The sequence below is a fragment of the Apodemus sylvaticus genome, chromosome 5 (assembly GCF_947179515.1).
Source record: "Apodemus sylvaticus chromosome 5, mApoSyl1.1, whole genome shotgun sequence".
NCBI lineage: Eukaryota > Metazoa > Chordata > Mammalia > Rodentia > Muridae > Apodemus > Apodemus sylvaticus.
The window spans coordinates 143374293-143397240 of record NC_067476.1 but is presented as its reverse complement, the minus strand read 5'-3'; the positions used below and the strand labels follow the sequence as shown (position 1 = coordinate 143397240).

General features: G+C 54.1%; 1 protein-coding gene across 1 annotated transcript in view; it reads right to left on the bottom strand.

Annotated features, from left to right (window-relative positions):
- Positions 1-17737, bottom strand: part of Vstm2l (V-set and transmembrane domain containing 2 like) — a 29866-nt gene extending 12129 nt beyond the window's left edge. Inside the window, exon 1 of the mRNA XM_052181550.1 lies at positions 17617-17737. Coding sequence (XP_052037510.1) covers positions 17617-17737 — 121 coding nt within the window. The remainder of the gene's footprint in view (positions 1-17616) is intronic.
- Between the last annotated feature and the right edge of the window lie 5211 nt (positions 17738-22948).

Below are 22948 nucleotides of genomic sequence, written 5' to 3'. Positions count from 1 at the left end.
CCCCTATACTACAGTAGAGTCAGAATTTGAACCCAGGACAGCCTGACCCCCCCACTCCCTGCTCTATAACATACTTCTTAGGACACTCAGCTGCTCTGGGGCCAGGGATCATTTCCTTTTGTTTTATTTAAAACAAGGTGTCATTGTGTGGCCCTGGATGTCTTGGAACTTGTAGACCGGGCTGGTCTCGAACTCAGAGATCCACCTGCCTCTGTCTCCTGCGTGCTGGGATTGAAGACTGTGCCACCGAACTCCTGCATCTGTTGTCTTTTCTTGTAGAGCTCGTTCTATAAAGGGGCAGCCCTATGCCAGGAGTGAGGCCAAGCCATGTCAGTGCTGGCCCAGCAGGCATGAGGCCCTGGCTTTGGTCCCTGGAACCACACACTCAGGGCACAGTGGCAGACAACTGCAATTCCAGCATTCAGGAAGTGGAGACAGAGAGATTAGAACTCAAGATCATTCTCAGCTGCATGGTGGGTTCAAGGCCAGCCTTGGACACATGAGACTTTGTCTCAAAAACGAGAAAGAAGGGGGAGTGGTCCCTGCTGGCCAATCTGCAGCTCTGGAGGGCAGGTGGAGGTGCAGATGGGGTTTCATCAGTGTACAGGCCTGGAAAGGCCACTGAGGCAGCTTGCCCAGTCTGAGGCAATCAGGAAGACTTCCTTGAGGCGGTGTGCCCTGGTCTCAATCCCAGTACACATACCGGCCCGAGCACACGGTGGAGAGGGTTGTCAGAGGAAGACTACAAGGCCATCACTGTGGCTACCACAAGCAGCTCCCCTTCCTACAGGGACAGTGAGTTCCCTAAGACTTATCAGAAACTGCATGGTGGGGTGTGGTAGGGCTTCCCTGGATCCCCTCAGTTTTGGCCTCAGTGAAGGGGCAGAGTAACTGAGAGACATATAAGGAAGCAGGCTCTGTGCATGTGACAGAGCATCCAAGCGTCCTGTCCCCAGTCAGCCAAGTAAACACCTGTGCTGTGTCGCTCCATGCAGCCTCCGGGTCCAGTGTATGCGGGAATCCTGAGCGCACTGGGCCAGGAGCCGGCAGTGAGTTTGCAGCCTGGCTCAGCTGACTGTTCTATCCTCAGCTCAGAATGTCTCCCCATCTTGAGCACCAGTTTGTCTGTCTGCAAGATGGGCTGAGTCCCAAGGCCACTCCAAGGAGAGGACTATGGTATATATCAAAAGGCTGGGCTCTGGCCTTAAGAAGGAAGCAATTGGGGAGAGCTTCCGAGAGGAGGGGAGCTGGGTACAGACCGATGCCAGGGGTCAAACTTAGGAAAGCAAGTCAGCTTTAGGAGCAAAGGAAGGGTTGGGGTCCTGCTGGGCTCTGCAGAGTCTTGTGTGTGTGTGTGTGCGTGCGTGTGCGTGCGTGTGCGTGTGCGTGCGTGCGTGCATGTGTGTGTGTGTGTGTGCGTGCATGTGTGTGTGCGTGTGTGTGTGTGTGTGTGTGTGTGTGTATGTGTGCGCGTGTGTGTTGGGGGGGATACATGGCTGCAGGCCACATACTGTCCATCCACCATGAGCCAGTGCTGCACAGACCTCATCTCCCCACCCAGCTTTAGAAAGGGAGCTGAGAAGATCGAGGAGCTGCCCACACCCACGCGGAACCACTCCCACGGGGAACCACACCCACGCGGAACCACACTCTGCACAGACATCTGGACAGCCCAGGTACCCAAGATGGCTGCCCCTGTGTTCCCCTACTGGGCAGCCAGCTGTCATCCTAATTGTCCTGTGTTTTCCCCCGATGAAGCTGGGACTAAGAGAGGTTAAGCAACTTACCCATGGCCACAGAGTGAGTCACTGGTTAAACTGAACCCAATTTTAGAGGACCTGAGAGTGGGACCCTCGTCTAGATCATCTCTAAACACCCCTTCCAAGCCCCAAGCCCCTCTCCTTCCCACCAGCCCTCAGCCTCCCAGGGGCATCTCAGATATGAGCTCAACTGTGAACCCTCTCCTCTTTAACCACCTCCAGGTTCCTTCCAGATTAGGTTCCTCATGAGGCCACAGTGTGTCCCCCGGGTGGTGTAGTTATAGATTTTGGAGGAAGGGTATATGTGTTCTCCAGCCCTAGGGCCTGAACCCGCCTGGGAGACTCAGAGGAGACAATTAAATCCAGCATCCACAAATTAGGATTCTGCAGGAGAAGGAACAGGGGCTTGATTGAGCGTGACATCGGCTGCCTCTCTGCTGTTAATTGGGGCAGCGATACACTCATTAACCCTAGGCCCTATCGGGCATCGGCTGCAGGGACTGGTGCTGACGCCTGGCTGAGCCAGGCTTCGGCTTCTGGCAGGTACAAACCAGCTGAGGCCGGTCCTGTCCTCCAGCATCAGGGCCGTCTCGAAGCCTGCTCCTGGCCTACCCACATAGCTTTGGCTTTGGCTTTGGCTTCAGTCCTGTCAGCTCGTGCCCCTCACTGTTCGACCTGGGCCAGCCCCTTTGCCTCTCTGAGCGGGTTCCTTTATCTGCCAAAGGGCAGGGGCTGCTGAGAGAAATGGCATAAGGCAGCATGTGTAGGTATTCACTCAATAACCACACCTCTCAACCCTCGCTCCCTAGAGACGCATCCTCAGCACCTCGTGAGGTCACATGACAAAGGAGCATCTCTGGCCCTGTGACCACTCATGCACCAGTTGTGGCCTTTTTGCCCCAAAGGCACTCCTTCCTGAAGCCATTAGGGTCTTGCACACCTGAGGGACTCATCGCCACACAAATGGGCAGCCACGCCTGTCTTCCTGCTCTGAGCCCAGATCTCTCTCTCTCTCTCTCTCTCTCTCTCTCTCACACACACACACACACACACACACACACACACGCGCGCGCGTGCACGCGTGCGCACACATGCACATACACACACGCATGCACACACATACACACATGCACATACACATGCGCGTGCACACACATACACACATGCACATACACATGCGCGTGCACACACATACACACATGCACACGTGTGCACACACATACATACACACATGTACATGCATTCACACACATACATACACACACATGTTCACGTGCACACACACACACCACATCATTTAGCTCCTCTCACATGGCTGTGTTTAGTAGGAAAGGGGCTTCTGTCAGGGTGCAGCCTCTGCCTGCGCTGAGAACATTTCTGGATGGTTCTGACAACAGTGCAGCACACTGAATACACTTTAACTGTGTATTTCACACACTTAAAAATAGTCAATATGGGGGACTAGAGAGATGGCTCAGTGTACTTAAGAATACTGGCTGCTCTTCCAGAGGATCCAGGTTCAATTCCCAGCATCCACGTGGTGGCCTGCAACTGTCTATAACTCCTGTTCCAGGAGATTTGACCCCTCTTTCAGACATACATGCAGGCAAAACATTGATGTGCATAAAATAAAAATGAATACATTTTAAAAAGTCAGCATGACAAGCATATGCTCTGAGTGTTTTACCACATTTTTAGAAGCCGGCAGTGGCTTTCCTGAAGTCAGAGCAGCCACCCCTAAGTGAACATTTCATAGCTTGTAACCAGACTATGTCCCCACACTGCATCCCCTCCATGTGCCCAGAGCTTTCCTGAGCTCTTCACTAGCCTGCTGTCTTTGGGCTTGTCTCTGTTCCATCGTCAAACGGAAGCACACTCTCCTAAAAGCAGGGATTCAGGCTGTCTCCTGCTCGGTCCCAACCCACCAGGATGGTTCAAGGTACACAGCAGGTACACTGGAATCCCCCATAGTGGGGATTGCATCCCACTATGTTTGGGAGTGCAATCCCCACAGCTCCTGTCACCCCCTGCACAAATCCATGGCTGAGCCTTTCTGAGCTGCCCTAGAAGGCAAAGCTCAGAGGACCCAGGGCCTTCAGGGCTAGCCCCCTGTTGTGGCATCAAAGGCAGGATACCTATTTCGCACCCCAGTTTTTGTACAAGAGACCCTCCTTCTTTCAGGCCTGGCTAGGTGGACAGTTATCAGTCTACTTCATTGGAGAGTCCCAGTGCTCAGAGAGGGAGGGGCGGAGCCTGAGGTCACAGAGCAGGGAGGCAGGCTGTCAGCTCACAGCTCCATGGCTGGCCGGGCAATCCCCCCACCAGAGCTGGCATTTTATCTAGGCCCCCTCTTATTTCAGTGTAGGAAGTGTGACACTTGGGGACTATTCTAGGGAAGCTGCTTGGGGCCCAAACCAAAGCAGTATCCCCTCCCCCACCCTGTGCTCTCTCCATTCCTGTGGGGATAGATGCTCTCCTGATCCGATTACTTTACGGATCCAATTCTCTCACTTAGCACTGCTTAGGAGAGGGGCAACTCCCTGAAGGAAAGGCAGATAAAGAGGGGCAACAGAGATAGTCCCAGCCAGAGCTCCCCCCCCCCAGATTGTACATGCCACTGGGATCCCCTCAGGGGAGGTTTCTTCCTGGGCCTCTCTCAGCCTGACAGATTGCCTGCACTTGGAGGAGAGGTGTATAAAGTCCAAGGACTGTCTGTGTGAGAGGCAGATGGGAGGATCCCTGTCAGACAGCTGAAGGCTGTGTCTAAAGATGGCTTCCCGATGCAGGAGGGCTGAGAAAGACAAACTCTGACCCCTGATCCCTGAAGAAAGGCTCCGTCTCAGAAAAAGCTGGCCTTCAAGGAGCACACCGAGGAATACAGACAGGCACTCCAGGGGCCACCGTATGAACAAAGGCTGAGACAAAGTGTGGGTGCTGTTGAGGGCGTGTCCTGATTCTGGCGGTCTTGAGGCACAGCATCCCCCACCCCTCTGGGCTTGTCAGACTGTTTGTGGGAACTGTGGAAAGAGGCAAGGGGTCTGGAGGATCCTGAGGAAAGGTAGGTATGCATCAGCATGGAGAGTCCGAGGAGGCTCTCGGCTGAGAGGACAGGCTTGGAGTTCAAGCCGACTGATGCTGCACGGTGGGGGGGACACTGGAGCAGCCAAGGGCTTGCCACAGGCAGATTTCCACATCTGGCTTTGGAGGACAGCCTCCACTCCTGCACAGGGCGCCTGTACTCTCGGTGCTGTTATTTACTTAATATTTATTTTCAAAGCATCTTTCTCATTTTACTTAAATAAATTCAGCTTAAAAGGAGACTTTTATTACTGCCATAAATGGAAAATCAGCATTGCTTGCCATCCATAGGGGGAAATTGTAAAAAGCAACACCAGGCAAAGCAGCCTGGTGAATCCCAGGCAACAAGGCTGCTGCGGGCTCCTGCCTCTGCCTCCAGTCTGCTCCACAAACAGGGAGGCGGGAGAAGGGGAGGTGAGCCAATAGGGTTTTTGCTAAATCCAGAGGGACACCACACAGAGACATTCTTTTCCACTCAAAAGGACTTGTCAAAAAGACATAGGTCCCTCTGAAGTGTGGGTACCCATGGGTACCCCTAGTTTCCTGGCTTGGTTCTGTCTCACTGGTCACACTTAGAACTCTGAGGCCGGGCCGGTGCTGTGTCACAGACCCCAGCCTTCGCCTGCTGCTGCCATCCATACTTTGTAAAGTCCTCTCCACTTTGTGATACTTGGGGTGCTCAGAACAAGTGAGGCAAAAACCAAGGCGGGAGAACCTCTAGTCTGTTCCGCTCCGAGCAGGCACTCGACGGGCTCAAAAAGCTGGCTTCCCTCCAGAACAGAAGAATGAGGTGTGTGCGGACACAGGAGGGAGCAGAAGACAGAAATTCATGAATTTTGAATGAAATGGGGAACCTCAAGCTGGGTCTCTCCCTGTGGGAACCAGCCCCCCCTTCTTCACAGGAGCGATACCCAGTGGCTGTCTCCCTGTCCCATCTGATCCAAGGCCCAACTCACCCCAGCAGGCTGAGGCTCCTCAGCCCCTGTGCGGCTGTGCTGGCCTCTGCAGGAAGAGAAGCAGAGGGGAAGGGGAGGGGCCAGGGAGAGGAGCCCAGGAGTGCCCTGTCAGGGTGTGAGCTATAGCCTGGAGGTGTGGCTATCTCTGAACTCTGGTTCCTAGTTCCTACCCACTGCACTGGCTGAAGGCTTATTTTGAGAAGGGGATAGATTAATGAAGTCAAAGTAGCTGCTGATGTGTACTGCACGATAGGCTGCCAACACCCTCTGTTCTCTGGTAGGATTATACACTGATGAGGTTTAGACATGAGCATGTTCACACAGGGGTGGGGTCTCTGCCCACCCTGGTGTGTGTGCGTGTGTGTGTGCGTGTGTGTGTGTGTGTGTGTGTGAAGGTTGCTGTGAGATATAATACTATCACTGCCTAATAAAGGGGTCTGTTTCCAACTTGGGGAGCAATTTCCTTCTCCTTCCCCAGTGCCGGGATCAAAGACATTATGCCACCATGCCCAGCAGCCGGAGTTATTTTCAGCCCAGGTGAAACTGACTTAAAATCAACCAACCCAAAAAAGTGAAGGATAAGAAGTTTCCCGGAGACCCACAGTACTGTACAACCCTCGCTGCGGCTGTCTAGTCCCTCACAGTCTCACCACACCAAAGGGAGCGCCGGACCAGTGGGTAATCTCCCCTGCTCCACTTTCCTCCAGCCCTGGCAGCGGTACATCTGCACGGCCTTGCCCGATTGGCCTGTGCTGGGCATTCCTGTGTGGTCGGATGTGCTGTTCCACGATTGACTTCTTTCTCTGAGCACAGTGGCTTTGAGGGGAGCGTCAGTGTCTCATGACATTTGCGGTGTTTGTTTGTTTTTATATTTTTATCTATTTTACTTTGTAAAGAGTCAGGTGGGGCTTGTACCTTGGCACTCAGATGGTCAGAAGACCCTTCTGGAAGTCAGTTCTGTCCTTCCAGCATGTGGGTCCTAGGGATTAAACTCAGGTGGCCCGGCCCGCCTGGCACCTTTACCCATGAAGACGCTTCACTGTCCCTAGTTACTCTTTACACACATCAATCAGTCCTTCCCTCTTTCCTTCCTTCCTCCTTTCCAAGAGAGGGTGTCACATATGTCCCAGGCCAACCTCCAAATTGCTAAGCAGCCACAGATAATAGCCTCGAACCCTTGACCCTCCTCCCTCTGCCTCCCAAGGGCTGAGATTATAGATGTGGGATACCATGCTCAGTTCCATGGTACTGGGAATAAAACCTGGGGCTTCAGATATGCTGGGCTGGCACTCTATCAGCTGGGCTGTGTGTTTCTTGTTCTTTTACTTGCTTGAAACAGGGTTTCTCTCACTTTGTAGCTTGGGTTGGCCTGGAACTTTCTTTGTAGATTAGACTGGACTTGAACTCACAGAGATCTGCCTGCCTCTGCTTCCCAAGTGTTGGGATTAAGGTGTGTGCCACCCAATTATTCCTTTAATGCAGTAAGAAGTCCTCACTAGCCTCTTTACTTATGGGAAACAGACCCGGAGAAGGAAGCAGCCTGCTCCGGTTCTGCCAGGCCCCTCAGACACTAGGCCTGCACCGCTGAGCAGGCAATGCTGTCATCCCTCAGCGGGGGTAGGCATCTTCCCAAGGCCACCAGCACACCCAGGGAGACGGCAGTGGAATTACACATCTAGGGAGATTTAAGGAGAGCAAAAATATTCTGGCACTTGCAGGATTGTGGGAGTTGATCAGGCTTCCCCGGTGGAATTCCTGCCTCCTCCTCCTCCCACACAGGCCACAGGGAGGGAGAGGCAGACAGGTGTGGGAGGCCCAGGGAAGAATGCCAGGGCCAGCGGGAGGGAGCCAAGAAGACCGGAGTCCCTGCTGGCTACAGGCACTCTTTCTTCTAAACCTGGCCGGTCCTGCCGAAGCAGGAGAACCCGTAGAACCCTGTCCTGATGGCTAGTGGGGCTCACTGGTGTGAATGAGTGCCAAGATCTGGGCCCCACGCTGTGACTTCGAAGCTCAGGCATCTGCCTACCTGCCGCCTAACAGGTAAGAGCAAAGAACAGGCATGGAAGCTACCCTGGGTCATAGGAGGGAGCGCGGAGATGCAGCGAGAGAGGAAAGAGCTGTGGGGAGGCCAGAACGGTGCCCTGGAGCCTCAGGGGAAGGGAAGGGGAAAGGCAGAGATGAGGGCAGCAGAAGCTGCAGACAGATGCACACACCCAGGGTGTGCAGGAGCAGGAGCTCTGTTAGCAGGGACAGGGAAAGGACGGCTTTGATCTGGTGCTGCCCGCGGGCCCTACTCAGAACCTCAGATCTGCCAAGTCACAGCCCCTGTTCATCCTGCCCCGCTGCACGTGGGGAACCCTCCCCCCCCCCCAGGTGCCACCTAGCAAGGGCTCTGAAGACAGACAGACCAGGATTGTAACTCCTACTGCACTTTCTCATCATAGTCCAGTCCCAGGCTCATCTCTGTGTCTCTGTTTCTTCACCTGTGAAATGGGCATGGGAGGCCCACACTGGCTCCGAGGAGTCCTGACATGCGGCTGATGACACCTTTGCAGATCACACGCCCTCACAGGGTGGACTTGGTATGACTCCTCCCTCTCCTTCCATTCCTTGGGAGAGAACTGGCTTAGCCTAGCCTCTCTAAACCCGAGGACAACTCCAGAATCAAGAACAGAAGGGGATCTGCCCTGCCCTGGGGGCTTTTGCACTTAGGGTTCCTCTGCCTAGGCCAGAGGCACAGCAGAGAAAAGAGGGAGGGAGGAGGAGCATGCAGGACTCCAGAACTGGGTTAGTGACAGGGGACCCCTGCCTGCAGGGAGTCTAGGCACATAAAGGGAGCAGTGGGTGACCAGCCCTGCCCGAGGCCTTCCTTGGGCATCTGCCTGCCCCTCCCTCTCCGAGTCTGTGTGCCCAGAGACCATTAGCGTGGCTTTGTTTTGAGTGCCGTCTCCACTACCGAGAGCTCTGGCCGCAGGGCCTCCATTAGGGACCCTTTCCCAGGGCCGATGACAGGCGGCAAACAGCTCCCCAGCGAGCCGGCAGTAATTGCTGCTGTCTCCAAGGCCGGAAATGATTTTTTTTAAAGCCCCACAAAGCAAAACAGACACCTGGCTGCATGCTTCAGCCCTCCCGCCTCAGCCAGGAAGCAAGCCTTAGGGTCTGAGCACAGGGGTACTAGAGACTCCTGGTGGCCAAGAGTATACTGAGGAATCCAGGCTGGGGGAGGGGAGGGGCCCAGGCCCACCATGCCTCCCAGAGACTCAGTTTTCTTATCTACAAGCTAGGCAGTAGAATGATGTCAAGGGTACCTGTGGCTTGGAGCACAGGCGACCTGGAGGACAGCTAGAGGAAAGGACGACAGGAGTGAGGCAGGCAGGGAAGGGCACAGGTTTGCGATGGGGGCGGAGCCTGGTACAGACATGAGCTGGGAGAGGGCACACTCCATGCACAGGAGAGGACATGCTCTATACAGGCATGCAGGCACGCATACGCACGGGTTCCCACCTCCTCCCCAGGTGACATTGCCGCCCTCCCCAGATACTGAGCTAGCATCCCCCAAGCCCACACCCAGTGAGCCACCAACTATCCCTGGTCTTCTGGTGGGCAGCATCCCCTCCAGTCTCCCTCCCACAGCAGCCTGAGCTCCTGCTCCCCACACCGCAGCAGCCTGACCCAGGCTTTCCCTACTCTCCGATGGGGCGTGTGGAGACACGGTTCAGTGCCTGTCTTGCAAGCACAGCGACTTGAGTTTGATCCCAATGTCATCAAGGTGGAGGTGGTGGTGTATTCCGGTTACAGTGCTGGAGAGGCAGGGACGGGTCGGTCCTTGGGGCACCCACCTTGCTGGCTAGCCAGCCTGGTCTAATTGATAAGACTTGGGTCAATGAGAAGCCCTGTCCCAAAAAACAAGATGCGCTGGGTCTAAGGAGGAAAGCCTAAGGTTCTTCTCTGGTATCCTCTGCACGTACACACCTGTACACAGCAGTGGGAGTTCTCATTAGACTCAGGGGATCACAGTCACTGAGAAGAGTGGGGGGCCTCTGTCTTGGGCAAATTGTGATCCTTTAAGCCTCAATAATTGCTCGCTTATTCATTCATTCACTCCTCATTCATTCATTCACTCATTCATCCATTCACTCACTTATTCATTCATTCGTTCTCATTCATTCATTCACTTATTCACTCATTTGGTTGTTATTTATTGAATACCCTCTCTGTGTGGGTGTTTTTGAAATAAGTAATATATGTGTGTGGTTCTGAGTTGTCATTGATGAGGTATGTGGGGCGTGTGTGTGGTGTACAGACAGAAAAGAGAAATGTAGGGGGCAGGTGAGGGACACTGGGGAGAAGACCGGAATAGCAGACACAGAGAAAGCAACAAAGATACTAAGGCAGAGAGGGGAGAACAGAGAAGGGGAGGCGAAGCTCGGGAGAGACCGACCATCAGGGGAAAGCGGGCCCAGGGAGAAAGACCAGACAGATGGCAGGCACAGCGCCTGGCAGGTGGCACTGCTGACCCCAAGCTGTTCGTTCTCCAAGGCCTCTTTCAGCTCCTGAGCTGATCTCCCAAGGGCAGTGGAGGCCGACCCTGAAATGAAGGCCATGGAGCAGAGGGTCCTGGGCTGGCTCCTCGGCAGGGAAGCTAAAGGAAAGCCAGACTCCCGCCCAGCCTGCCCTCTCTCCAGGGACAGCCACCCAAACACACTGCAGGCATGCATTTAAGCAAAGCCAGCATTGCCTAGGCTGGGGACCCCAGGGGGAGCCACGCGGTGCAGCACACACACTCACAGACCCCCCAGCATTCTCCTGACAATGGCAGACTGGGACTCAGGGTGTGCTGTGAGTTCTTTCAGGCAGAACACAGCACCCCCAGTACTGGCATTCCCTCCCCCATGACAGCCTCACAAGCCAGGGCACCGAGCCAGGGCACTGTCAGGTTCGGGACCAGGGACTGCCTACACACTCTGCTGGCAGCCAAGCGGGCAGCTGAAAACTCGGCGCTTGGCTGTGTGCTCCTCCGCCCAGGCTGAGCCTGGCTGTGCTCTGCCACAGCTGTGTGTCTCTAGGTCAGTCATATCTGACCTGCCCTCAGCATCCTGAGAAACTGGGCTGCCCTTGACTCTGTGGTGATGACCACATGGTGAGAGAAAAAAAAAAATGGAGAAGTGTGTGGAGAAGAGACTGAATGAATGAATGAGCCTCAGGCTGTGCAAATCCTCAGCCCGTCCTCCCCCAGCACCCCCAGCTCCATTCACATTTGCTCCTTCAGGCAGAGCATGGGCTTTGGGGGGATTTTTAGATGCCTAGCATTTAGAAGCAAACTCAGCATTGTCCAGATGGGGAAACTGAGGCCAGGAGAGAGGCAGACAAGCCGCCCAGCAAGGCAGAGGAGAGGGAGAGCTGGGCAAAGCCACTGGTGTGTCTGCTCACCCCTCTCTCACGCTAACATTTCACTCTGAGCTGGAGTAAAACCCGTCAGGCTTGATGTCCCCGCCCCAACACAGCCCTTCATCTCCCCTCCCACCTACTCCTAATCAGCCCGTGGCGTGGCGAGCTGGCAGTGTGTCAGAGTTTTATGAACGCTCGAGGTGTTCTGGTTTCTCCACCCTTCACTGGCTCAGGACAGGAACCTTCAGGAACTGAAGTAGAACGTGTCCATGACGTCCCCAGCTCAGGAGCAGCGGGACCTGCTTGCACACTTTCTGGGCTAGGAAGCCCGCTCTATGCACTGTCACGGTGCAGGGGTGAATTCCCTTCTCTGAGCTGAGTGTCACATCCTGCCCCCCTGCTCCCTAAATAGCCTCACAGAATCTACCTAAATATTCCTTATGGGTACAGTTGTCTGTCTTTCCTACAAACCCGACAACTCCCTGTGACAAGAACCTTATCTGTCCACTTCACTAATAGTTTCCAGGAGCTGAATGGCCTGGCGTGGGGCAGGTGCTCAATTGGTGTCTGTGGAGTAAATGAATGAACAGCTTCTAACACTTGGCAGCACCCCCACCAAGGTACAGCTCTGGCATGCCCCCAAAGCTGCCCATTCTCCGTGTGGATGCCCACAGCCAGGCCTGAGTACCACCTGCACTATGATGTTCTTAATGGTTTCCTATAAACAAACCCACTATTTTTAATACCCGGTTAGTCTCATCCTAAGCAATCATATCTGTGAAATCACAGTTTTGATGTGCTGGCTATATTTTCCAGCCCACATTAAAATAAATGCATAACTATTAAAATGTAAGAGGTTTGTCTGGGCTCTGCCTGAGACCATTTCTCAGGGAGGACTCAGGTTTGCTGAGGCTCTGGGGAGGCTTTGGGAGGGATTGAAACCGAAGTTGGGGTGAACCAGAACTAAGGCCCCAGAGAGGGCACTGATGGCTTCCAAGGAGGAGAGGAAGTATTCATCTGTGTATCTGGTGGTGGGGGTGGAGCTTGAGGGATAGCTGGCTCTGCCTCCCACCTTCCTTCTCCCACGGGGAGTCAGCAGGTGGGTACTGATCCTGTATCACAGATGGTCACTGGCTGGCTGGCTTCTCTGGTTTAACCCTCTGCTTCTTTTCTGATGGGCCATCAGATCGGGAGGAAGCTCACGTGTACCCTCTCATCCACCTGGCAAACACATTCCACAAGCACACAGGGGCTGGCCCTGGCTGCCCAGCACACAGTGAAGTCAGTCTTACCCACTCCCTGCTGTGAGCAGTAGCCTTGAGGAGAATCCAATTTTGTAAGATTTTTAGTGCAAACTTGTGATACTTAAATTATCTCAGTGTTTTGTTTTGTTTTTTGGTTTGGTTTTTTTTTTTTTTTTTTTTTTTTTTTTGGAGTTTTGGTTTTTTCAAGACAGGGTTTCTCTGTATAGCCCTGGCTGTCCTGGAACTCACTCTGTAGACCAGGCTGACCTCGAACTCAGAAATCCGCCTGCCTCTGCTTCCCAGAGTGCTGGGATTACAGGCGTGCACCACCACCACCCAGAAATCTTAGTGTTTTAAAAATATATTAATATGAAGAGAGTAAGTGTGAGAATTTGTATCTGAAACCTTTACCTTGCTGTCCACCTATCCTTCCTTCCTTCTTCCTTCCTTCTCTGCACCTCCCAGAGCTGACTTGAGAGTTTTTCCCAAATCCTCATCAACTGTCAGTTTGGTCCTAAAGTCTCAGGGGTGGATGAGTACCTGGAGGTCAGGTTACTTCTCTTCACCTCTCTTCCTTTCTCTCTCTCCTTATTCCTTCTTTCCATTAAAAAAAAAAAAAGATAAATTTGGTGGCTTTTCCCCCCTAAGGATGTCTTGCTATGTAGCCCTGCAGGCCACAAGGAAATTCCCCACCACCCTTGCTGTCCCCGTGTGTAACGTGGTGTAGAGCCTGAAAGGCCACCTGTAGCTGCAGTTTAGCAGAATTGGCCCCAGGAGCCTGCTGATGGGCAAGATGTCAAAAGCGACCGGCATGAAGGCCTTGAGGTAAACCAGTTCTGAGGGCCAATTTCTCATAGGAGGCTGGGCGGCCTCGGCTCAGGCTGGGTATTTATGAGAGTATTGATGGCATCATCGCCAGTGTAAGAAACAAAGGAGAGCACACATTTTACACACCAGAACCTTCTGGAGACAGGACTTGATTTCCTTTAGTAATCCAGCCACCAAACGAGCCAGGTTATCGATAGTGAGCTACCAAGTAAGGTAAGGAACCTGGGAAGGCCAGAGACAGCTTTTCCAGAGCATGAGCTGCATGTCAAAGCCAGGAGCCCCTCCTCCAGGGCACCCCGCTGCTTCTGCCTGCCAATGCCGAGCACTTCAGAGCAGCAATCACTCACTGGACCGAGAGCCAGGCCAAGCTGGGGGCTTCATCTGCACTAGGGAGACATTAATAATTGAAGGGGCTGGGCTGGGCTGGGGGCTGCATGCTGCAGTGGGTATTTGAGGCTTCTCTGTCTAGATCACTCCTCCTTAGGCAGTCAAAGCAAGTCTGAGTGCTTGGTGTTTCCCACTCTACATCCCTAGCAGGTAGGGGTGCCTGTGGGAGGCAGGGTTTCCAAGTCTCCAGAAGCCAAGAATCACCGCGGAGCTCATTAAAATGCAGATGGAGGCGGGGACGGGGGTGGGGTGGGGGGTGGAGCTTGGTGGGAGAGTACAAGGCCCTGGGCTTGATCCCCAGCTCAGTTAAAAGAAGGGAGCATGAGAGGGCTCAGCAGGTAGAGGTGTTTGCCACCAAGCCTGACAAACTGAGTTCAAACCCCCAGGCCTCATATGGCGATGAGAGAGACCCAATTCCGGCATATTTCTTCTGACCTCCACAGGGACACCTCAACAAAATAAATAAATGGAAAAAAAGAAAAAAGAAAAAAAAAAGGGGAAGGAAAGAAGGAAGGGAGGGAAGGAGGGAGGGAAGGAAGGTCTATGGTCTGGGGGCATATACATTATCACAAATAGCCTGGTGGGATCAGACTGGGGTCCATAAACGTCTTCACAAAGCTCCTGCTTTCCTGTCCACACCCAGAAAAAGCACAGGAAGCTGAGTTATGGACTCCAGTAAGATCTGCTGCCTTCCAGAGCGCGTGGTCCCTCTTGGTGAGACATGCTACCTTACTGGTTCCCTGGGGAACAGCCGCCCCCCCCCCCCCCCCGGAGTTAGGGCTGTGCAGAGAAAGATGTTCATTACAGGATTAAGCTGAGTCTGCCCAAAGGCTGGCCTCAAGATGACAGATCCAGAGTCACGGGCACACCTTACTCTGAATGTGGTCCTCCAGTTCTACATAGGCGACCTTGGGGGAGTCGTTGGCTCTCTCCCAACTCAGTTTCCTTGAGTATCTATCTAATGCCAGCCTCACACAAATGATGCCGGCCTGCATGAGTTCACAGCGGGGAGAGGTCTGGGCACTTAGAACACACAGTCAGCATCCTGTACACTGTAGGTCCCTGCCCTCCCGCCCTGCTGGGGGCAGAGCAGTGAGCTGCCCTTTCCTTAGTTGGAAAGTCAGAGCAGCTGCCATTGTGACATATGAGGTGTGAGCCTCCCCATCCTGTCTCTGAGTGTTGGGGTTCCGGTGCCTTTTTGAGAGCCACGCACCATCCACCCTGCGAGCCTTCGTGATGCTTCCTTTGAAGGAGGTTAAGCGGATGTTGTGGGGTGGAGGGGCGTTGGAGAGTCAACAGACATCCTTGCTGACCTGCCTGGTCACAGGCACTCCGTGTGACAACCCTGGGGACAGACAGGTGCAAGGCAAGAGCTGGTGGCTGGGCAGGATTGCAGCGGAGAGAGCTGACACCAAGCTAAGCAGTCGAGGCTCATGGGCTCATCCCTAGGACTCCCTGCTTTGAACCCAGACCCTTTCTCCCAAACCCACAGACACCATCCTGACCTGGCCACGTTCCTGAATCAGCTGAGGACACGCGGAGCCCAGGAATAATGAAACGATCAGCTCCAATCTGCTAAACAGCAATTTCGGGGCTTTTTCAGCACACACAGCTTTTATCAAATTGGTATTCTCCTCCTGAACACAAATGGCTTATTAGACATGACCCACTTATTCGCCGCGTCTCACTATCATTAATAACTGTTTCTTTTTGTGATTAAGTGAGTGGCTCCAGACCCTTCCTGTGGTGACAGGGTGCTGAGCCTGGCAGAGGGGCAGCTGGGGGGCTCCTTAGCAGTCAGTACTTGGTGACTTTGAGCCTGGCAGTGTCGGGAAGGCAGAACTGGCCCCTGCAGAGCAGCGGGACCATCTCTTGAGGGACAGAGCAGAGGAGGTCCCAAGGGGTGACCCATTTACCCAGAGACACAGTCAGGAGGAGATCAGATTCCCAGAAACCAGTCCTGTTCCCTTTGTATCCAGCACCTCCCCTGAACTCCCAGTTCAGGGATTGGTCCAGAGTGGGGATGGGAAGATTAGTGGGACTGTGCACCCCTCAGCGCAGCTGGCACCAGGGGGCAGGAGGAGACTGTCACACAAAGGAAAGAGCCTGCTCGCTCAAGAGTGACCCAAATTCGGAGGGTCTGGTGCCCCAAAGACAATGTGCATAGGCCTCAGACTTCCATGTTCGTACCTCAAGGGATCTCAAACTCGGAAAGACAAGTCCTTCTTGGAGAGGCCTCCCAGTGTAAGTTTTGACAGTGCCAAGGAACTGAGCTGGAGAGAGAAGGGAGGAATTCCCAGTTTCCCCTGAGTGAGAAGAATGTGGCAGGGAGATAAATGTCCTGGACGAAGTGCTGCTTCACCTGACAGACCCTGGAGCCGGCCTTGGCTCAGCTGCACTCACTGTGTGACCTTGGGCAACTCCCTTCACCTCTCTGAGCCTTGATTTCTCATCTGTAAGTAGAGCATCAAAATAGTCCTTTCCCTGCCTCCTGCCTCTCCTGCCAGGTCAGCAGAAATCCTGACGGACACAAAGGTACACAACTGCGAGGGTTTCTGTCCAACATAGTGAGGTATGTGTAGATACGGGGATCCGGGCTTCCCTAGAAGCAGGGATTCTGTGCATGGCTTTGAAACCGCCTCCCTCTGGATCAACCTGCAGCACACCTACCTGTAAAAGGCCTTCCCTGGGTGTTGAGGCTCCAGCACACACCCCTAACTCACTCCCATCAAAAGAAACCATCCTGTTCTCAACCCTTTGTTCAAACCTCCCCCAGTCTGGGCACACAGAGCACAGCATGCACGCCGTAGCCTCTGCTGAGGGAGGGAAGGGATGGATCGAAGCAGGCTCTCCCCTGGTTTCATCCATCCCTGTCCCGCAACACAGCATGGCTCAGGGGCAGGGAGCCTCCACAGCTGCCTGCCACACACCACCCAACTCTGCAGCCAACTTGGGCTCCTGTGGGGAGGAAAGGAGCTTCTGATACTCAGGCAGGCAGTACTGCGAGCACTTGCTTGTTCCCACTCCCACAGTGCTGGAGTTGAGGTCCAACATTTCAGTCCTCTAGGGGCAAGGTTGAGGTGGGGTGCCCAAGATGGGGGTGCCAAGGGTTCATGATCACCCCCCAGGGAAAAACACCCTACATGCCTCTTCACTCCCAGCCTCGGGCTGGAAGGAGTGACCTCAGCTACTCCAGTGTATCCCAGCTCTCCGTCCCTGCCTCCTCATCCCTATACTGTCTCCATCCCTGGAATGCCACCCACATGGCAAAGGAAGCTGCCTCCTAGACTAGCAGGTCTTAAGCAACAGCATCTGGCGCCCCTCGGGACCATTCCCAGTGGTGGAAGGGATGGATCCTGAGGAAGGGAACGCAGGAGCAGTTCCAGCGTTAAACCCACAAAGGAGAAAGGCATCCGGGCAGAGAGAAGTGGGTGGGCAAAGTGTGTGCACAAGTGCGTGCGTGCATGTGTATCCGTGTCTGCAGGCAGACAGGCAAGAGTTGTGGCGAAGCGAAGCGTGTGTGCCCGGGTGCCAGCTGGCAGGGCGAGCCATCAGCCAGTGTCTGATTCGTGTATGCATAGTGGGCACAAGTCTATTTACCAGCGAGGAGAGGCTCGGAGGGGGGTGTGCAGAGTTGTGAGTGTGGAATGCAGTGAGCATGGCTGAGTGTGTCCGCGGCTGGAGACATCTGTATGGTCGTGGAGGTGTGTGTATCCGCGTGAGCGTGTACGCGCGTGGAGGGGGTCTTCCGAGAGCCCGGGCGAGAGCGAGTGTGCTCTTGGGAGTCCCGTTTTTTGCAGAGCTGGCCCGGATAGGAGCCAGGGTGGGTCCCCAGTCCCAGCAGAGGGCGCCCCGGAACTCTGGGCCGTGGCCTCAGTCGGCACAGGTTCGAGCACCGCGACCGCTAAGTTGGAGCGTCTGCAGCCCGGGTGGGGTTCAGTGGGGGAAGTCCGTGGGGGCGGCGCGCGAACTCACCGTGTCCGGAGACGTGGTTGTCCCAGGGCGCATGGCCCGCGGGCCGCGTGGCGCCGCCGAGTTGCAGGAAAAGTGCCAGGTAGTGGAGGGCGCCCAGCGCCGCGGCCAGCGGGGCCCCCATGCTGCGCGCTCCGGCCGGGGGGGCGCCGCCGCCTCACATCGGGGCTCCGCAGCCCGCAGAGCCCGCGCCCGCCGTGCCCTGCCCTGCCCGGTGCCGCCGCCGCCCTCTCCCGCTGGCCCAAGCCCGGCCCCGGCTGCAGGCAGCGAGCGCACGCCCAGCCCGCCGCCTCCGACTGCGGGACTCTTCGCTTGCGCGGAAGGCCACTCCGCGCCGCCGCGCACCCGCCCTCCCCCTCGCTCCCCGCCCTGAGCCGGCGGCGGCGGAGGGATCCGCAGCTTGATTTATCATCAAAGTTTTTGCCCAGGCTGGGATTTTTAAAGCTGTACTCGCAACTGGCCTCCCGCGCGGGAGCGGGGGTGGGGCAGGCCCGGGGGTGGAAGGCCACCTGGGGACCTAAGTCCCCGCACCCCGGAACCCTCGGGTGTTGGGAGTCGAAATCCGATCATTGGGGATAAGGGGCAAAGCATCCCACCTGCCACCAGACCCGCGCGCTGGAGGGGCCGCTCAACTTTGTCAGCTGGGTAGTGCCGGGGCCAGGACCAGGCGGGGTGCAGGACAGGTGGATGGGGATGGGGGGCGCACCCGGGCTGAGACAAAGGTGAGCAGGTTTAAGCTCTGGCAGCCTAGGGGTCCCCGTGTGATCACGCGTAGTTTCTCCTGTCTGTCCTCGAGTTCTTCGTCTGAAAAATGGGGACAGACGCCAACACCAGAAGCAGTGTGTGTGTGGGGTGTCTTTGGAGTTAAGTGGGTAAAGTGGGGACCATCGCGGCGCCACACAATGTAGTTATCATTGTGGTTCCCGTCTCTGGCACTCAGCAGTTAGTGGGGCTCCTAGGTTAGAGGTGTTGGGGTTCTACGCAGTGAACTGGATCGCCCTCTTCTGGATTGTAAGGCTCTCCCTAGACGAAAGGTCTAGATGGAGTGTGCGTGCGTGTGTGTGTGTGTGTGTGTGTGTAAACCGTGAAGCCTCTTCCATTCCCAAGAGCTGCAGTTGAATTCTGATTCCTTCCTTGACCCTTTAACTGAGGCTTTTGTGACAGGAAAAGAGGGTTGGGGGTCATTTTAAAGAAAAGCCCATTTCATCGGGACCTTCTTCGAGGTCCTGCGAAGATCTGGAGCAAGGTCTCTGACCCCGGGAAGAATTCTTTCCGCCCCCATTTCTCCTCCGCCTCATTTCTCCTCCGGCAGGAATAATTTCAGCATTGAGGACAGCACCCTTTTCGTTTCATCCTTTAAGTACCGCGGACAGAGCCTCAGGGGCGCTTAGATGCGAGCGTTCAGCACCATGGACAGACCTCCGGCTCCCCCCCACGCAGCACCGCAGGGATCCAGCCGCCAGCACAGCGCGCAGTACCTAAAGTTTGAGAGATCTAAGAAGTGGAGTGACACACCGTGCTCGCTGTCTTTATTCTGTCTTCCCGTGCCTCTTTCAAATATTATGGTGGATAGCATACTGTTGTCACCAGGATCAACTCAGGTGTCCCTCCCTGCCTGGGTGTTGCACTTTAGAAACACAATTTCAGCACCACCGACATCCCCGCCAAGTGTTTTCCAGCACCACAGACAGCTCCTCTTCGCGATCAGCCAGCAGTGCAAGGGCTGACACCCAAGAGGCTCTTTAAATAACTCCTATCCAAGACCTTTCCAGAATACTGTGGTGGCAGAATCCGGGCTCGGACCTAAGAGTTCTTCTCTTCAAACGCAGATTGGAAACAAAGAAATACATTTCAAAATATGAAGAGAGGCAGACAGAGAGACAGAGACTGAGTGAGACTGGAGGGAAGGGCACAGCAAAGGGACAGGAAGTCTCAGGTCCTTCAAGAACAGCCTCTAGGTGCTATATCTGTTCTATCATCACTGTCAGGAAGCGGAGGCTCAGAAAGGTTGAACCTGTTGCCTAAAGCAGGGCAATGCTAAGTAAGAGCGTGCTGGTCTGGGCGGCAGAGACAGCCTCTCGGGCATCTACCTGAGCAGCTTTAACTCCGTCCTCCTCATGACAGCTTAGGAAGGTAAGAAGCAGGGAGGGCTTCCCTGAACAAGATCCAAGTCCTCTGTCTCCCATCTCAGAGCTCTCCCATTACATCCTCCTGCTCCACTTGTATCCCCTACCACAGTACAGTTCACACATCATATTCATACCCGTGACTCCTGAGGCAGGGGAACCTCAGATGTTTCCATTCCCCAGCCTCCCCCGACCTGCCTTTTTTTTTTAATTTTTTTTTTTTTTATTTTTTGAGACAGGGTTTCTCTGTGTAGCCCTGGCTGTCCTGGATGGAACTCACTCTGTAGACCAAGCTGGTCTCGAACTCAGAAATCCACCTGCCTGCCACCCAAGTGCTGGGATTAAAGGTGTGTGCCACCAGTGCCAGGCCATTCCTCCCCTACCTCTTTAATTAAAATTTCTAAATTGCTGCCTAAGATTTGGATAAAGAGAATGAACTACAGTGTTAGTAATGGCCATCGAGGCTCCTGCCCCATCACTGGAGTGGCCCCAGACTACACCGGGTTCCACCATTTACACTCATGACCCCTGAGGCCAATATCCTCCTTTCACAGTCTAGAAGACTGAGGCTCAAGGAGATGGAGTCACTTGTGCAAAGCGCATGTATGAGTAGCAGAGGCAGATGCGGTGACTCTCCAGGCTGCATGCCTTCCTTGTGTAATAGTCTCTCGTCTGCATCCCTGATCCACATGCAAAGCACAGACCCTGAAACGACTGAGTCGGATGAGACAGAGGGTAACCACACATTGTCCCCCAAAGTCTCTGGGAATCCACCAGGGCAGAGCATCCCAATCACTCACAGGGCTCTGGAACTCTTCAGGAGAGAGTGAATCTCCTGTCCCCGGAGGCAACCAAGCAAACATGCAGCAGCCCTGTGGATGGTGGGAGGCAAATATCACTGCTGTTTCCCCTACGCAAGTGAGGCTTGGAAGGGGAGCAGGGTCTTTAGCTGGGAAAGGAGCTCATCTCAAAGTCGTTCCAAGCAGGGGACCTCTTGTTCTCACCGCCTCGTTGTTGTTGTCGTCAGAGCTCACTGGAGAGTCTCCACCCTCCCCTTGACTCTGGGAGGCCCAAGCCCCCCCTTCCCTCCTTGAAAGGTGTCACTTGAGCACTGTGGCTCTGTCAGTGGTAACAGCCGTAAGATTTGTCCTTTTAATCCAGAATCAATAACAAATTTCATTTAAAAATAAATTAAACCAGGCATTGGAAATCATTCACCGTGTGGGCCAGGGCCCTATAGAGCACCGTCTAAATGGCTTCCTCTCGCTCATCTATCAATGTCACGAGGTGGGAAATACCTGAGCTGCCTGATTCATGGGGAAACGGCTTAAATGTATCAGGACCTAACAATGAGCAGTGTAAGCCAGGGCTGCGCCTCGCACACCCCAGTAACACAGGAGCGAGGCTTCATGGGAGCTTATCGAGACCCCACGGTCACTGGCTTTGAGGGAGCCCATTTGTAAGGGGGAACAATGGCTTTAGGATATTGCTGCCTAATTTCTAGAATGCATTACTGAGCTCAGAGGAGCAATGGAATTCTATTAAAGCCTTATCTGCCACGGGAGGGTATGAAACCAGCAGGAAGATCCAGACTTGGCACCGGCATGCCTAAAACAGCACCAGGGCTGACCTGGGAGGTGAATAAGACAGCCAGAGGTGGGGGCGGGGCAGGCGGGGCAGGCGGGGCCCTGGGCGTGTGGAAATATGTGCATTAATAGAACTCCAGTTGCCAGCGATTACGTTTACATCAGCGAATAAAACTTGGCAATAAAACATCAGAGCTGCGTCTCCGACAGCACCTCTTTATAGCCTGTGTATTTCACTCATTCTAACAGGAGGCAGGGAACTCAAGGTGTCCCCATTTCTCCCCCTTTAATTAAATTTCCTAAATTGCTGCCTAAGATTTGGATAAAAAGAATAACTTACAGCTCCAGTAATGGCCATCGAGGTTCCCGGCCCATCACCGGAGTGGCCCTGACTGTACCAGGTTCCTTCATTATTAAAGTGAAATACAGCAAGCCTTGTCTTCCTGGGCTCTGGTTTGTAGAAGATGATGCAGCCTCTTGTTAGACGCTGGCCCAGGCCCAGGCCTAGTCCTGCCTTGGCTGTCATCTCTCCCTGTGTGAGCCCCCCTTCACCATGCACTCAACACTGTACACATACACATTCATCTGAAATCTCTGACGATTGATCAGAAGCTACAGCGACCCTCAGGACCTCAAGTACACATCACGTAAACTATTAGCACCCAGGCCACAACTAGAAACGTTAACATTAGTGTCTCATACTACACCAATGCACAGCCACTGGCTTAGATAGATTTTTTTTTTTTACAACAACCCTGGCTTGCTAGGAACTCACTACGTGGACCAGGCTGCCTCAAACTAATAAGACTCTGCCTCCCTCTGCCCCGAGTGCAGGGATTTAAAGGTGTGCGCCATCACACCCACCAAACAATTTTTGTTTTGTTTTGTTCTTTGAGACCAATTTTCATTCGGTACTCCCCGGTTGGCCTGGAACTCACAGAGATCTACCTCTCTCTGCCTCCCTAGTGCTGAGATTAAAAGTGCTCATCATTGCCAGGTAGTGGTGGTGTACGCCTTTAATCCCAGCACTTGGGAGGCAGAGGCAGGCAGATTTCTGAGTTCGAGGCCAGCCTGGTCTACAGAGTGAGTTCCGGGACAGCCAGGGCTACACAGAGAAACCCTGTCTTGAAAAACAAAAACAAACAAACAAAAGAGTGTTCATCATCACACCTGAACAGATCTTCTATTTTTTTAAGATTTGTTTTTATTTTTAAATTATGTGCCTGTGTGCGGGCTTATGTACCTGCATGAGGGTAGAGAAGGCTCCCTGAGAACTGGGGCTGCAGGCTGTTACAAGCTATTCCACGTAGGTGCTGAGATCCTCTGTAGTGCTCTTACCTGCTGAGCCATCTCTCCATCCCTGAGACAGAGTTTTGAGATGTCTGTATCTTTAGACTCTCTGGAAAGGATGCTGAGCCCACTGAAGTCTGGGCCTCATCCTGGGGGGGTTCTTGTACAGCCTAGATATTGGAGTGGGGGAGACATTTGACAATCTACCAACTTAAAACCTGCACCCCCCCCCCAGTGTGTCTAACACGTGTCATGCAGCACAGCTAGGGTAGAGGGTCCTCAGCTCCTATCTCTGACTTGTGATCATGGCTCTGTCTGCTCTTGCTCTCCTGG